Consider the following 14512-nt stretch of genomic DNA (forward strand, 5'->3'; position numbering starts at 1 on the left):
GCAAAATAGTAGCCGACTTTTAGCAAAAAACTAATTTTTTTAATAAGGTCATTTTCTGAAAATTGTTTTCTAAAACGGCGGGCTCAATTCTCTGCCCAAGAATGTTCCGTAAAATACACGTACATTATTCTTCAAATCAGATATATAAATTGATATCTTTCTGTGTTTAAAAGAAAAGAAATACTTGGCTTAGCTCTGAAAGCCTTGCCCAAATAAAACTCACAAGAATTCTTCCTTTCAAAAATAAGTAAATCAAAATCGTTACCAAACAAATTTAGTAGTTGGATTGGAGTTTGGACATTATCCGTTAAAAAAAAAGGGCGAACAATCGGAAGTAGGGATTTTTAGTTTCTACATTTACATTACGTGCATTTCGAAATATCTTAATCCTTTAAATAATCTAACGTTTGATAGCCCTCCCATGATCCCATCCCACCCCAGCCCGGCACAGCTAGAATAGGGTAAAGATCCCAACTACCTTTCTGAATATTGCCCTTCACACTAAGTTTTGTGCAGCCCGCATCTTTCGCTATGATTAAACCTCTCCATGTTCTTGCATGGGCCTCAGCCTCAGCGAGAGAAGACGACAAACTGATTCCACCACCTCCTTGCACAAATTTGCCTTCATCATGGCAAATAACAGCCCTCAAACCCGCCAGCAAAGATTGTTTCTCCCAGGTTGCATCAATATTCAACTTATGAACTTAAAGGGGGGCGGGCACCAGCACAGATAATAAGTTTCCTGAGAAATGTCCTCCCTCAACATCATCAGATCACCTCTTTTAGCATCCCAAGTTTCAGCAGCCAGTTGATTTTTTTCTAATTCAATGGTAAATCTTGGACATATGGGCACATCCCGATTTCCAGATACTCCAACAAGTAACGCCAATATGCATCATTATCCAATCCATATTTTCTTGCTAGTTTGGGATATTGAACAAGAATGGTTTGCCTTGTCCTAACCAGCAGTGGCACGCCTCTTGTCTTTTGAGATGGATCTTGAAGTTTCCTTGCTATGTCTAGCGCTGTTGTGTTGCGCTAGACATTGGGAGGAAAGAAACCCCTTGGGGTTTCGTTTCGAACTGCCATTGGAGTTATTTTTGTGTGTTTTTGGTGATTTACCATACAATACACATGGTATATGTGGCTGGTTAATGCATTTACCAATTTGCCCCCAAAAACCAAAAAAAAGTTAAACATTAGCAGTCGGTTTTCCAAATTTCCCGTTCCACACGCTCTGCTCACTCAACACCTAACCAAAAAGAAATAAAAAAAAGAAAGAAAAAAGAAATATAAAGCTCCTCCTGTTTTGCATGCCCTCCTCCTATTCTCGCTTCGCTCTCTCTCTCTCAGTTTCGCCAACTGTGACAACAGCCCGACGCCGATCGTCCCCAATTCCATGTGAGTTTCTTGAAATTTTCATTTTGGTTAATATCATATTTCGATGCACTTTCTTTGTAACTCTCCTGCTTTTATTTTAACGATTTGTTTTTATAATTTTTTTTTTTTTGAGCCTATAGATACAGCTAGATATATAATTACATATACTACACACAATGGGTTGCACTGTGAGAGAGAAGCACATCCGTACAAATCGTAGGCCCCGATCTGCAAAACCCGATTTCGATTATTGTTGCCACATTGATAGAGCATCAATCTCTAAATCCATACTCGAATCGGGTCTCAAACCATTCAATCATCATCTGGGTTCCAACAACGATTCCACCCAGAACCCTAAATCGAGCCCAAGCCCCAACTCCAATTTCGATGAGAGTGGGTGGGGTTACTGCACTGAGGAACAATTAGAAGAAATTCTTTTGAAGAATTTAGAATTTTTGTACAATGAGGCTATTTCTAAGCTAGTTGCATTGGGTTATGATGAGGATGCTGCGCTTAAAGCGATATTGAGAAATGGGCACTGCTATGGTGGCATGGATGTGCTGACCAACATTTTGCATAACTCATTGGCTTATTTGAATAGTAATTGTGGTAGCAGTAATGGAAAGTCGGATGAGGCTGAGCCCGTTTTTGCTGACTTGAGGCAGTTAGAGGAGTACTCGCTTGCGGGTATGGTGTGTATGTTGCAGCAAGTTAGACCACATTTGACTAAAGGTGATGCCATGTGGTGTTTGCTTATGAGTGATCTTCATGTGGGTCGAGCAAGTACTATGGAAATTCCTGTGCTTCCCGGAGGAGGTATTGAAAATAGTAGTTTGATATCTACTAGTGTTGAGTCTGGTAGTAATGGTAACCATTCGGTTGGTGTTATGGCTCCGGCTCTTTGTAGGTTTCACGGTGGTTGGGGGTTTGGAAATGGGGGAGGTTCAGAGTTTCCTGTTCATGGGTTTTTCTCTTATGGTGCTGAGTTGACTTTGCAAAGGGATATTGAGTGTCCCAAGAGGTTTAACCTTTCTCCTTCAATGAAGTCATTGTTGAAAAGGAATGTTGCAATATTTGCAGCTGGTTTTCGAGCAAACTCAAAACAGTTAAATGCACAACCACAGGCTTGCCTGAGTAATTTGGCGAGTGGGGATACCCCGGTTGCACTGGGGTCTGAAGTTCCGGTTCAGCACTCTGAGAAAACACGAAATTCGAAGAACCAGGAGGTGGTTAACTCAGTATTGAGTAAGTTTCGTGATTTGAATCTTGATGAGAATTTAGAGTTTGTGGGGGAAGATCAAAAGAATGAGGTGATAGTAAATCTTCTTCATCAGGTTGAAGAGCTTGAGAAGCAAGTTAAGGACCGGAAGGAGTGGGCCCACCAAAAGGCTATGCAAGCTGCAACAAAGCTCAGCCATGACCTGGCGGAGCTTAAAATGCTGAGGCTTGAAAGGGAGGAGACTCAAAGGTTGAAGAAAGGGAAACAAACTCTTGAGGACTCAACTATGAAGAGACTATCGGACATGGAGAATGCATTAAGAAAGGCCAGTGGTCAAGTGGACAGGGCAAATGCAGCTGTGAGACGGCTTGAGACTGAGAATGCAGAAATTAGAGCAGAGATGGAGGCTTCTAAACTGAGTGCTTCAGAGTCAGTCTTAACCTGTTTGGAGGTTGCAAAGAGGGAGAAAAAGTGCCTGAAGAGGATGTTGGCATGGGAGAAACAAAAAATTAAACTGCAGGAAGAGATTGCAGAGGAGAAAGAGAAGATTTCAGAATTGCAGCAACATTTGGCTCGGATGAAGCATGATCAGAAAGAAGCTGAGGTTTGTTGACTTCATATATTTTATCTCTGCACATGGATACCCACCTCAGGTGTCTCTTTACATAGTGCATGTTTATGTTATTTGAAGTTACATCTTGTTAGTATGTCTGGTTACATAGGGCCATGTTTTTTGATTCATAGAAAGTCAAGCAACCCCTTGATTAGAACCAAATTTTTAGTTTCGAACAACTAACTTAAGTGAAGCAACCACTTGAGTAACCACTCAAAACTTAAGGTCTTACAGTTTAATGGAAGAGGGATCATTGAGTGGAGGAATAGTTTAGATACTACAATATGCAAGCTCAGGCTCCTTGCCATCTAAAAGCATGGGATTCTAGAGTTTGGTTTAGAGTAATGAAGAAGTCAAGGATCATAGGCTGGTATTCTTTGGTCTATTATCTGTCTGATTTCATTCTGTTGTACTTTGAATATGCTTATGATATGATGGGGAGTTTGGAGTTTCCAACCTTTTATTGCTGTTTTGTAATCTTTCTCCACCTAAGAAGCCACTTGTGAAGTACTGAAGTGTATTGTTGCAATTCCATGAAGTTTGGAATACTTCATTTATCATGTAATTGGTCCTATATCACTTGGGTTCTGGGTAAAGTTTTCTTGACTTAAAATGTTTTCATAGCAAATCCTGTACTGTGTCCTAGCTAGATGCTCCTTTCGCTTTAAACTGTTAATATCTTCAGGTTGGTTCTGGGGTTTTTATTTTTTCTAAATTCTAATTTACCAGTTTTTTGTATCACTGGAACTGTGATTGTTGGCTATAGGTTTGATAGTTGATTGGATTTTAATTTTTAATTTTTTAGTTTCATTTATTTTTATGAGAGCATCCGCAATGGTTGTTCAATAGTTCAAGGATGACAGAATGCTGACATTATTGCATTGAAGTATTGAACAAGCATTGCAGATATCTTAATGGGTTAACCATGTTTGAGAAATGTAGTAAGCTTATATATATATATATATATATATATATATATACAGTCCCCTTCTATTGAGGGATCCCTCAAATAATTTTATTTGAGGGACGCCCTTTAGGGTACCCTACAAATTTTTTTCCAATGATCAAAACCATCTATTTTTTAGGTCTTCATTCATAGATCATCCTTACAAAAAATTAGACAAATCGAAAACCGTTTCGACATCCAATTGTGTCCTACAAAATTAATGAACACGGTGCTTCAAGAAAGTACTAAAATTTCAATAACTCAATTGAATGGTCAAATGATATCAGATTTAAGTGATTTTTTGTAGAAATGATCTTTGAATGTGTATCTACAAAATAGACGGTTTGGATTAGTGAAATACAATCCGGAGTGGGCCCTACAAGGGGTGTCCCTCAAATAAGCTTATTTGAGGGATCCTTCAATGGAAGCTCTCTGTATATTGTAATGGGTATTTATATCATACTTTTTACAATTGTATCTGAAACGTTGCAAATGCGCACAAAGAAACTAGTCATCATATTTAGCTGCCTATTTCTGTGTATCATAAGTGATAAACCAAAAGGTGGTTCTGTTTGAACCCCAAATTTGCTAACTTGACCCCCCTCAATTTTTTTTGGTAATTGAAAATATAGTTTTACGCTGGTAATTTCTCAGGCAAAATCAGCTTCCCATCCTTGGTCAGCTTAAGTTGTTGACTGAAACTTTGTGATATTTTCAGTTGTGTGAGTATAGTCTTTAGACTTTTGTTGGCATCAGCATTGCTTTATTAAACAACTCAGCTTCTGTTTCTCTCCCTAGTTCGGGAGTTTTAGGGGCAGGCTTTATATTTTGGGTTAAAGGGCCTGCAGTTTTCAAGGTGATGGGTGGATTTGTTGTTTTTAATGGTTGTTTTGGTGGGGATTTTGATGGGTTTTGAAGTTGAATTTCAGTGGTAAAGGCTGAGATGGTGACTAAGGGTTGCTTACCAATAAATTTTATTTTATTTTTTGTACTGTTTGTGTACTCATATTTACATGGGTACTTCTTTTTTGGTGGCAATTATGTATGAATATGTATATGGTTTTTTCTAATCGTTCTAAAGTTCTGTTCGGTTTTGCTGTAGCTATTTTGTGTAGCCGTATAAATATGGCTAACTGCAACAATCACCAAGTCAATATTGACATTGATGAAGTTGGTACATTTGCGATGTTGTTTGTCCTGTTATTTATAGGGAGTGTAGCCACCAAATTGGGACTCACATCCATTTTTCTTGAAGTTTTCGCTTTGTTGTTAGGTAAAGTTTTCCTTACATTTTGAATGGAGTAAACTGGTTGGTAAAATTAGTAGCGAGAGGGTTTGCGTAAGGGACAGATTAGAAATCCTTTTTTTCTATTCCAAAGTTTGTCTTTTAATTTTTTAAACTTAGTAAAAACCTTAGATGCTAGATTCTGGCACCTCTTGGATGGGGGTGTGAAGGGGATGAAAGGTCTTTTCCCCCCAAATTTTATCTTTGATTTATTTTTCTTTTTATTCAATGGGTTTATAAATTTACAAATAAGTGAGTGAATCAATTGAGGAATTTGGGGGGTTCAAATTAGAACAACCCACTTCTATAGTTTAGGTATTAATTATCAGGGTTTAATTGTAAGGTGTTTTTTTACTTAATCATTTTGGGATTGCCATGTAAAAGAGTCATAGGGTTTCAGACTGTTGTCACTCTCTCTCTCTCTCTCTCGCCTTTACGATTCCCTCTATTCTTCCTCCCTTTCACTTTTTTTGTTCTACAAAATTTATATGGTAAGATTAAAAGTACCAATCACTGAAGTGCTCACGTAATCCATCACTACTCTCAAAATATCTCTAAACCAAAGCCCACCTGTTTTTTTGGGTCAACTTTCAATGGCAGCAGCACTCCCTGGCTGGGGTGCCACAGCTAACCCTTTTTTTTCCAATTTTTTTTTTTTATAAAGCTTGTGGGGTTGAGCATTTTGGTTGGTGGTAAAAAATCACTCTCCATTGATGTGCTTACATAATGTGCTTTGGAGTTTCGTATTAATATTTATTGATCTTTGGATTCTACATATCCCATACCAGTGCACCAATTCTGCTGAGCTATTTTCTTGTTACAGGTGAAATGGGGGCAGGAGCTGAAGGCTAAGGAGGAAGCCTTAGCACAAGTGGAAGAGGAACAACGTGCTAAGGAAGCAGCTGAGGCTAGTAATAAACGAAAGGTTGAGGCTCTGCGCCTAAAGATAGAAATAGATTTCCAGCGTCACAAGGATGACCTCCAAAGACTTGAGCAGGAACTCTCACGCCTAAAAATATCTGCCCAGTCTACCGAATTGCTTCATCCATCAAATGCTTTGCCAAAAGCAATTTCTGAGGGTGCAAAACCCCAAGGAGAAACTATTGCTAAGCTGCTTCGTGAATTAGATAACCTGGAGAATTCATCAGAGAAAGAAGTCAACTGTGATAGGGAATGCATAATTTGTATGAAAGATGAAGTCTCTGTTGTTTTCCTGCCATGTGCGCATCAAGTTCTTTGTGCCAATTGCAATGATGATTATGGGAAAAAAGGTAAAGCCACCTGCCCATGTTGCCGGGCTCCCATTGAACATAGGATTCGTGTTTTTGGTGCAAGTTCTTAGTCCTCCCAGAGAAAGATTCTGTCTTCTCCCTGAGTATGACTATTTCAGGTATACCAAATAATATACAGTTCTTATTTCCTTGGTCATTCAGGCTACATGCTGAGCACATCAGCAAAATAGATATGTGCTAATATAAAAAGAAAGCCTTTTTTCCAGCTTGTGTTTTTACAATTTGGAGTGACAAGAACATCTGTTTCTCGGTTGTTTCCATCCCTGTTTCATTAGCGAAATCGGCTAATGCTTTTTATATAGTAACGTACATTTGCAGCTCAACGAGGAAATAATTGATTGTTATGATTGCTGTAAAATGGTGCTGATTTTATTTTGGAGCATGTTATAGGGCAGTAGCATATAGTCTGGAAATTTGAAACAGTGAAACTAGATATGAGCTATCTGAGTTTTTCTGTTCCTATTTCCTCCATGGAGATGTGCTGATTACAAGTGTATAATGGTGTGTGAATTGTTTTTTTCTCTCAATTTTTTGATTGTTTGTTTAATGCTGGATTTTTTTCACCATTGCCCCACAATGTGTTTACCTACCGTACATCTTCTCCATAATGTATGGTAGGCAAACAAAAAAAATCATGGAAGTGCCCTAATTAGCAACAAAAAATTATGACTTGCTACAATGCCATGTTGAGAGGAATTGGGAACTAAATACTCTCCAATGTCTAACCATCCTGCTGGCTTCGTTTTCTATGGTTATACACATAATACGCAACCATGAAGATGACAAAGAGCAGCGGCACTAAACCAACAAGCACCTTTTGCCTTGCATCAATATCTCCTGCATCTCTCTTATCTGAAATGTTGAAAACAAGAAGCATCTATAAAGAATTTACATCATTATTTTTTAGACGTAAAAACTCAAATTATATAGACAAAGCATACATTGCATTAACAACTTGGACTTCTGTAAAAAGAGAGAAAAATAAAACAACTTGGTGAAGATGTATGATGTATGGTAGGCAAATCACAGCTCGACACCTTTCTATTTATACATGAGAATGACTTGTCATGGAAAAATTAGCAGCATGTGTCAAATTGTGATTTGCCAGCCTCAGCTCGTAAGGAAAAAATTACTCTTTACGCATGCATAAGGAGCTAAGCAATGAGTTAATGGTACAAGGTCCTTGATTCAAATCATTCCAAGCAGATTTTGTAAGAAATGAAAATAAAAGATATAGAGTTATTCGAACCTTGAAACAAATGTTAGTAAAGTAGTAAAATAGGTAAAGCAACCACACGTAGAGAAACAAATGTTAGTAAAAACCCTAGCATCTTGATCAAAGGTAAAGAACTAAACAAGCGACATATGGAATTACTATAAAAGAAGCTAGAAGATTTGCAATTACCTTCCATAATGAAATCTCTAATATATATTGATGGTGGTTTTCTGGATGAAAAGTTTATAATTATTCACTGGAAGGGTTGAGAAATTGTTGTCCAAAAGCTAGCACAGAAGACAAAGATATGGCTCCAATTTCATGCTACATATTGATCTTCTATATGTAGGGTTTGAGATCTTTGTGCATTTCCATTGTTCCTTGGCATGCAATATGAGGATCTATAGAAATCTTTCTGCATGTCATTATTTGGTAATGAGAGTATCCGAGTGCTTGCATTGAGAATTAATGCAAATCTAGGTGGTGATTCATGAAAAATCAATTGCCCTAAATACATTGCCCATATAATAATTATCATATCTCAAGGTGAATGAATATTGCACGCAGCAAATCATAAGGTGCCTCAGAATTTGGCAATAGAGATTTCTCTCTCTATTTTGAACCAAGATCTTGAAATTTGGAATGGGTTTGGTTTGGTTTGATACATTTTCTCTAAGAGGGTTGTCAAGCGTTATTAATTTAAAGTAGGAATAACAATTTGTGTTCGCGCATTGTGTCGACAATACTTTAACACAGTTACACAACCAGAATTAACACGAACACGATTCAATTACTATATATCTTGTCAACTAATTTGCACCGCCGCACATGGAATTTTTATTACACATGTAACATGAGATGACACACATAAGTCCAGTTCTGTTACCTCCAGGTTCACACGATTAATTCGTTTATTAGCATGTACATAAGCTAACAACATTGAAGTTTTAACTACTTTTTACTAAAACACAACATAACAAAGGAAACCAACAATAAAACATCTAACATAGCACAAGAACCGCGTCCAGACAACCAATCACTGGGTGAGACACGACAAGACACTCAGAGGAGTTAGAGCCATCTAGACCGGCACACAACATTAGGCACTTGTTGGAGGGCAAGGGAGACGTTCGTTGTTGTAGAGAACGTGCACAAGTGAGGCGGGGGGTCTGGATATCTAGACTTCCAGGCTCGACCTCCATAGTGCGGCAGCTGCCAAATGATCTGCAGCTTGGTTTCCAGACCGGCATGTCCAATTCTAGGTGCATTGATTGAAGTTGTGGTGATACTCGCGAATCCTGGCGAGAATGGGGTACGTACATTGATGTCACAACTAGTTAACACAATACGATATGATTGTTAAACATGTTAATTAGTGGCATTTTCGGGTTATGGCATGAGTGCGATTATTTTGTGTCCTTTTTGTGTGTCCAAATTTGTCATCTCTAATTTAAAGCTTTTCTTTGAGGCGAGGGTGTTTTTTTTCATTTTATGGTTTCATTTTTGATAATATTATATGAAAATACAAACATATCATCAATACAGGAAGTGTTGTCTATATGTGTCTATGAAGAAAGTGACGTTTCAAGAAACCCTTAACGTTTCAAGAAACGTTATAGAAATGCTTTCTTTCAGACTTTATTTGCCTCAAGCACACCAAATAGATAAACAACAACGTTCAAGACTAACTAGGAACAATGCTCCGCAGAAATTAGTTTCCGATGACTTTGTTTTCTAGAAAGCAATGGGGGAATTAATAAGTGATCAAAAGAGATGTTCAGTCAGATCAATTCCCTTGAATAGTATTGCTTCACTATCACAACGAATAATAGGAGGCACTGGCTTAGGCCAAGTTGGAATCTTTTTCAACAGATTTCTTAGCCGTTCTGCTTCTTTTTGCTACAATATGTGGTGCAAATTGTACTGCTTTTCTTACCTCATTATTAATACAAACTAAGCAAATATAAATTACAGAGGGAGAAAATAAAAATCAGCCACGAGCCCTCCTAAGCCGGTAGCATGAAGCAGGTCAGATGGAGGAGAAGGAGCTAGAAGATGCCAAGTGGTGAAACCTAAGCTTCACATTGAGAAGTTGAGAATGCACGAGAGATGTTTCCAAAACCCAAAAAATCAAACACACACAGCTGTTTGAGAACAACAGCTATGCCTCTCTATGCCTCTCTATGCCTACATGCAACAAAGTGGTTCAAGAAAATCATAATGTTAGGTTTAACAATAAGCTTGCCTTTCCTTCCTTTTCTTTTCTGGCAAGTCTTGGCTGTGTGATAACTTGTTACCCGTGAGCCTGAAGACTGCTGCTAGCTGCACTTTTTAATGCTGCGTGCATTATTTCTTTTCCACACCAACCTTTTGTCACTTGTCAACGCTTCACCGTTGACCAAACTCAAAATTTCAACATCGGAAGAATCCACAGGCGAATATTCTCCCGAGAGGATTTTTGCACAAACAATCGGTATGGTACATCAGATCTTGTAGTACCACCCCTTGTTTTGATGAAGACAGTAATTAACTTTAGTTTTGATACTTGTTTTCTTTGCTAATTAAGCAGATGCAGATGATTAATAAACAAGTTTAGATTCTGCTAAACAATTTTGGGGTTTCATTTGGATGACATCTTTATGCAGAGAAAAAGTTCAAGATTAATCTTATTAATCTTAATTTATATGAGTATGAGATTATAATTTGATAGTTGAGATATTGGTTTAAGTGTTTGAGATCTAAGAAGGTATATTCTCAATACAAATTTTAGACTTTGTTGAGTGGTAAATGTGTCAGTCAGTGAAACCCTATGCCCAAAAAGTTAAAATGAATTTTCTTTTTGCTTATGCAACAAAAAAGAGTGAAGATGGCAAGGGGCTTGTAGCTCAAGTGATTAAGAGCATTATTCCTGCACTTCGATTTCCCCCTCCCTCAATTTCTCCTGTATAAAAGAAAAAAAAAAGTGTGAATTATAGGAACCTCTAATCAGGGTTGAGTCTTAGTGAGGAAATCAGTTTTCTATTGTGTATTGACTCTTACCATCTGTGAAAGCAACCCACAATTAATATGAGCACACTTTTGTGATAGGCATGTGAAATGTAGCAAGAGTCACCAATCTCACTTTCACACCCTATATAAAGTAACGCTAAGCTGTATCAGAGAAAGTTGGGGTTCTCTGCATAGTACAACAAAGACTCCCAGCCAGCCAGCCAGCCAGCCAAAGCATATACTTGCCATTATTTTAATACTTCCCAAATTATGGCTGCATGGTCTTGTTCCTGTACTGCTTAATTATACATACACACACACATATGCACATATACATATGTATGTATGTATGTGTGTATCAAAATATAGTTATCAGAATCATCTGATCACTGTATTGCATTACAATTGCCAATTTCTCCACAACAATTCCCTCCACCATTTTCAGTTTGTGTGTCCTCTAAATTTTTTGGGGGTTTTCCTATATGTTTCCCAAAGTTCATGCAGGCATGGAAATGGATGACACAAATTCTGGCAAAAGTAAAGGGAACGCAGAAAAGAGTTTGCGAATTCTTGTTGATAAGATGAGGCGATTTCCGGGTTTGGTTTGGGAGACAGTGTGGAAGGTGGGACGAGAGGACCCGAGAAGGGTGATCCATGCTTTGAAAGTTGGCTTGGCTTTGACACTGGTCTCCTTGTTATACCTGATACAGCCGCTGTATGTTGGGATTGGCCAGAATGCCATTTGGGCTGTCATGACTGTGGTTGTTGTGCTAGAGTTCACTGCAGGTTATTACTTTGCTCAACTTTTTTTGAATCTTAGTTATTAGCCTATGCTTGTTTTAATTAAGATACATATGTGATGAACAAAAGTATATATGTGTCTGATGTGTTTGTTGCTCTTTGAAAATAGGGGCAACTTTATGCAAAGGACTCAACAGAGGATTGGGAACACTGATAGCTGGATCATTGGCATTTTTCATTGAGTATGTTGCAACTAAATCTGGTCGGACTTCTCGAGCAGTTTTCATCGGAGCTGCAGTTTTTCTGATAGGTAAGCTCATCTTTATTAGCTAAGCAACGTTTAGACATTTTCTAGAGAGCTAAAAAAGACCAAGATTTCCAAGTGGACCTTGGCGTTTATGTTAATCTAAAGTAGTTCTTTTTAGCATAATTTTTCAATCTAAATTTTACTCATTTGTTAAATTTTCAGTTCCTTATGCTATTATGTATTCCCTCTGAAATTAGAGAAAAAAAAATCACTAGTTTAATATTTGGATATCTTTTCCTTTTGTTTTTATTTTTATTTTTTTTATTTGGCAGGATCTGCAGCTACATACATGAGGTTCTTTCCTTATATTAGGAGGAACTATGATTATGGAATTGTGATATTTCTCTTGACCTTCAACCTGATAACCGTGTCAAGCTACCGCATCGACAATGTCCTGAAGATTGCACATGAGCGCTTCTACACCATTGCCATAGGTTGTGGTGTCTGCCTGTTAATGAGTCTACTGGTATTTCCAAATTGGTCAGGAGAAGAGCTACATAATTCTACAGTGTTCAAGCTTGAAGGCCTAGCTAGAGCTATTGAAGGTATGCAAAGCTGCTTATTATTATGCCTTTACCTTCTAATCCTAATCTAAATAACTTCTCAAATTAATATGATTATGCCAATGATACAAGTAATGAGTAGCTTCTGATTTTGCAGCTTGTGTCAACGAATACTTCAGCGATGCAGAAAAAGAAGTATCTGGAGACCAATCGACGGAGGATCCCATATATGAAGGTTATAAGGCTGTTTTGGACTCAAAATCTATGGACGAAACAATGGTAGGTCCTTTGAAATCCTTTTGGTTTAATTTATTTATTAAATTTGATGTCATGGATAGACACTGAGTCTTTCTCTGCCTCTTGAATGTTTTTGTTGTTGCAATATGAGCAGGCGCTACATGCAAGTTGGGAACCAAGGCACTCAAGACACTGCTACAGATTTCCATGGCAGCGCTACGTGAAGTTGGGAAACGTTCTTCGCCATTTTGGCTACACAGTTGTTGCTCTACATGGATGTATACAAACCGAAATTCAGGTAAAACTTGAATGGATCTATTCAGCTAAAACAGACAATATGGTATGCATGCCCCAAAAAAAATTTCTAATAATACATATGATACGTAATATATTCATTCCAAGAGACAAAGAAAAAGACAAAATTCTAAAGGATGATGATGGTTATGAATTATGATTATGAGTCAGAGAACCTCATAATTAGTTCATACTGAATAAGAAAATCTGTCACATGCTTCTTGTTATGACAGATCACAGATTTGGAAAATAGTTTCACATGCTTCAGCCAAAAAGGGGATCTCATTTTTGCCGTGTTTTTCTTAATTATTGATGAGGTTTTTTCTTTTTTTTTGGGAATTTCTCTTGCAGACACCAAGATCTGTTAGAGGTCTATTCAAGGACCCCTGCATTCGACTTGCGGGAGAAGTATCGAAAGGGCTAAGGGAACTTGCCAGCAGTATAAGAAACCGTCGCCATTGCTCCCCCGAGATACTCTCCGATCATCTCCATGAAGCTTTGCAAGACCTTAACACTGCCATAAAATCACAACCAAGACTGTTCCTTGGCTCCAACAGCAACCAGGCCACCAACATGCTTGCTCTGGCAGCTGCTCACGCCACTCAAAAGCAAGGAGTCTCGCTATCGAGTGTGAAAACCGACAGCTCAGCATTGCTCGACTGGAAAAACAAGAGGACAACCGAGCAGTCAAAGGAGCCGGAGAGGAAATTCTTGAGGCCCCAGCTGAGCAAAATTGCTATCACTGGCCTTGAGTTCTCAGAAGCACTTCCTTTTGCAGCTTTTGCTTCCTTGCTGGTGGAGACTGTGGCAAAGCTTGACAATGTGATTACTGAAGTTGAAGAACTGGGAAGGATTGCATGCTTCAAAGAGTATCAACATGGAGTTGAGGATATTGTTGTGACTTGTGAGAAGCCACCAGTGAATCCTGCTCAAAATCAACTGCCTTGTCATGGGGCTGATTGATAATAAAAGATGTAAAAGTATTTTGCTATGTCTTGTTTATTGGCAGTGGCTGGCTTATTGTTAAATGAAACTATTTGACATATTTTTACCTGTCTTTTTTACAGACAAATGTTCATTCATAACTTCATACCAGATAATAATAATCTAGTTCAAATAATTGAAACCAAAGCCATCAATGTTATTGTTTTGATCAGATTATTCATTTTCCAGGTTCTGTTGTGGTTATTGTAAAAAATAATTTGCACTTCAATTATTCAGTTTAAAATCTGGTGCGGCTAAATGACTTGGAAGAATTAAGCATAAAAAAGGAGGTTTTCAAGGGCCCAACCGGGTTCGAACCGGTGACCTCTTGATCTGCAGTCAAATGCTCTACCACTGAGCTATGGACCCATTTGTTGAATAATTGTACAAACTAACGGTAAATATTGTTTTTGTTTCTGTGCTTCATGGGCTTCAATAATATTATAGGCCCATAAAGAATTTTAATAACTATTTTTATTTACAATTCGATTTACATAAATTATAATT

The 14512-nt window shown here is 37.9% G+C and overlaps 2 protein-coding genes and 1 non-coding gene across 5 annotated transcripts; 2 read left to right on the forward strand and 1 right to left on the reverse strand.

Annotated features, from left to right (window-relative positions):
• Positions 1–1225: 1225 nt before the first annotated feature.
• LOC103336923 (MND1-interacting protein 1-like) lies at positions 1226–7093 on the forward strand. Its single transcript, XM_008240062.3, has 3 exons — positions 1226–1401; positions 1521–3203; positions 6267–7093. The coding sequence occupies exons 2-3, from the start codon at positions 1557–1559 to the stop codon at positions 6783–6785; spliced, it is 2166 nt and encodes a 721-aa protein (XP_008238284.3). The 5' UTR covers positions 1226–1401; positions 1521–1556; the 3' UTR covers positions 6786–7093.
• A 3138-nt stretch (positions 7094–10231) lies between these two features.
• On the forward strand, positions 10232–14074 carry LOC103336924 (aluminum-activated malate transporter 12-like). Of its 3 annotated transcripts, none has more exons than XM_089042034.1 (7): positions 10232–10424; positions 11435–11725; positions 11850–11990; positions 12260–12532; positions 12648–12769; positions 12882–13025; positions 13373–14074. In XM_089042034.1, the coding sequence occupies exons 1-7, from the start codon at positions 10286–10288 to the stop codon at positions 13982–13984; spliced, it is 1722 nt and encodes a 573-aa protein (XP_088898160.1). In that variant the 5' UTR covers positions 10232–10285; the 3' UTR covers positions 13985–14074. The 3 variants fall into 3 exon arrangements, with proteins under 3 accessions (XP_088898160.1, XP_088898161.1, XP_008238285.3); XM_089042035.1 differs by having other exon boundaries at positions 11444–11725; XM_008240063.3 differs by lacking the exon at positions 10232–10424 and having other exon boundaries at positions 11112–11725.
• A 228-nt stretch (positions 14075–14302) lies between these two features.
• On the reverse strand, positions 14303–14374 carry TRNAC-GCA (transfer RNA cysteine (anticodon GCA)). The gene has a single exon. It is a non-coding gene; the product is annotated as a tRNA-Cys (tRNA).
• Positions 14375–14512: the final 138 nt, after the last annotated feature.

This window comes from Prunus mume, linkage group LG7 (genome assembly GCF_029339155.1).
Source record: "Prunus mume cultivar Tortuosa linkage group LG7, ASM2933915v1, whole genome shotgun sequence".
Taxonomy (NCBI): domain Eukaryota; kingdom Viridiplantae; phylum Streptophyta; class Magnoliopsida; order Rosales; family Rosaceae; genus Prunus; species Prunus mume.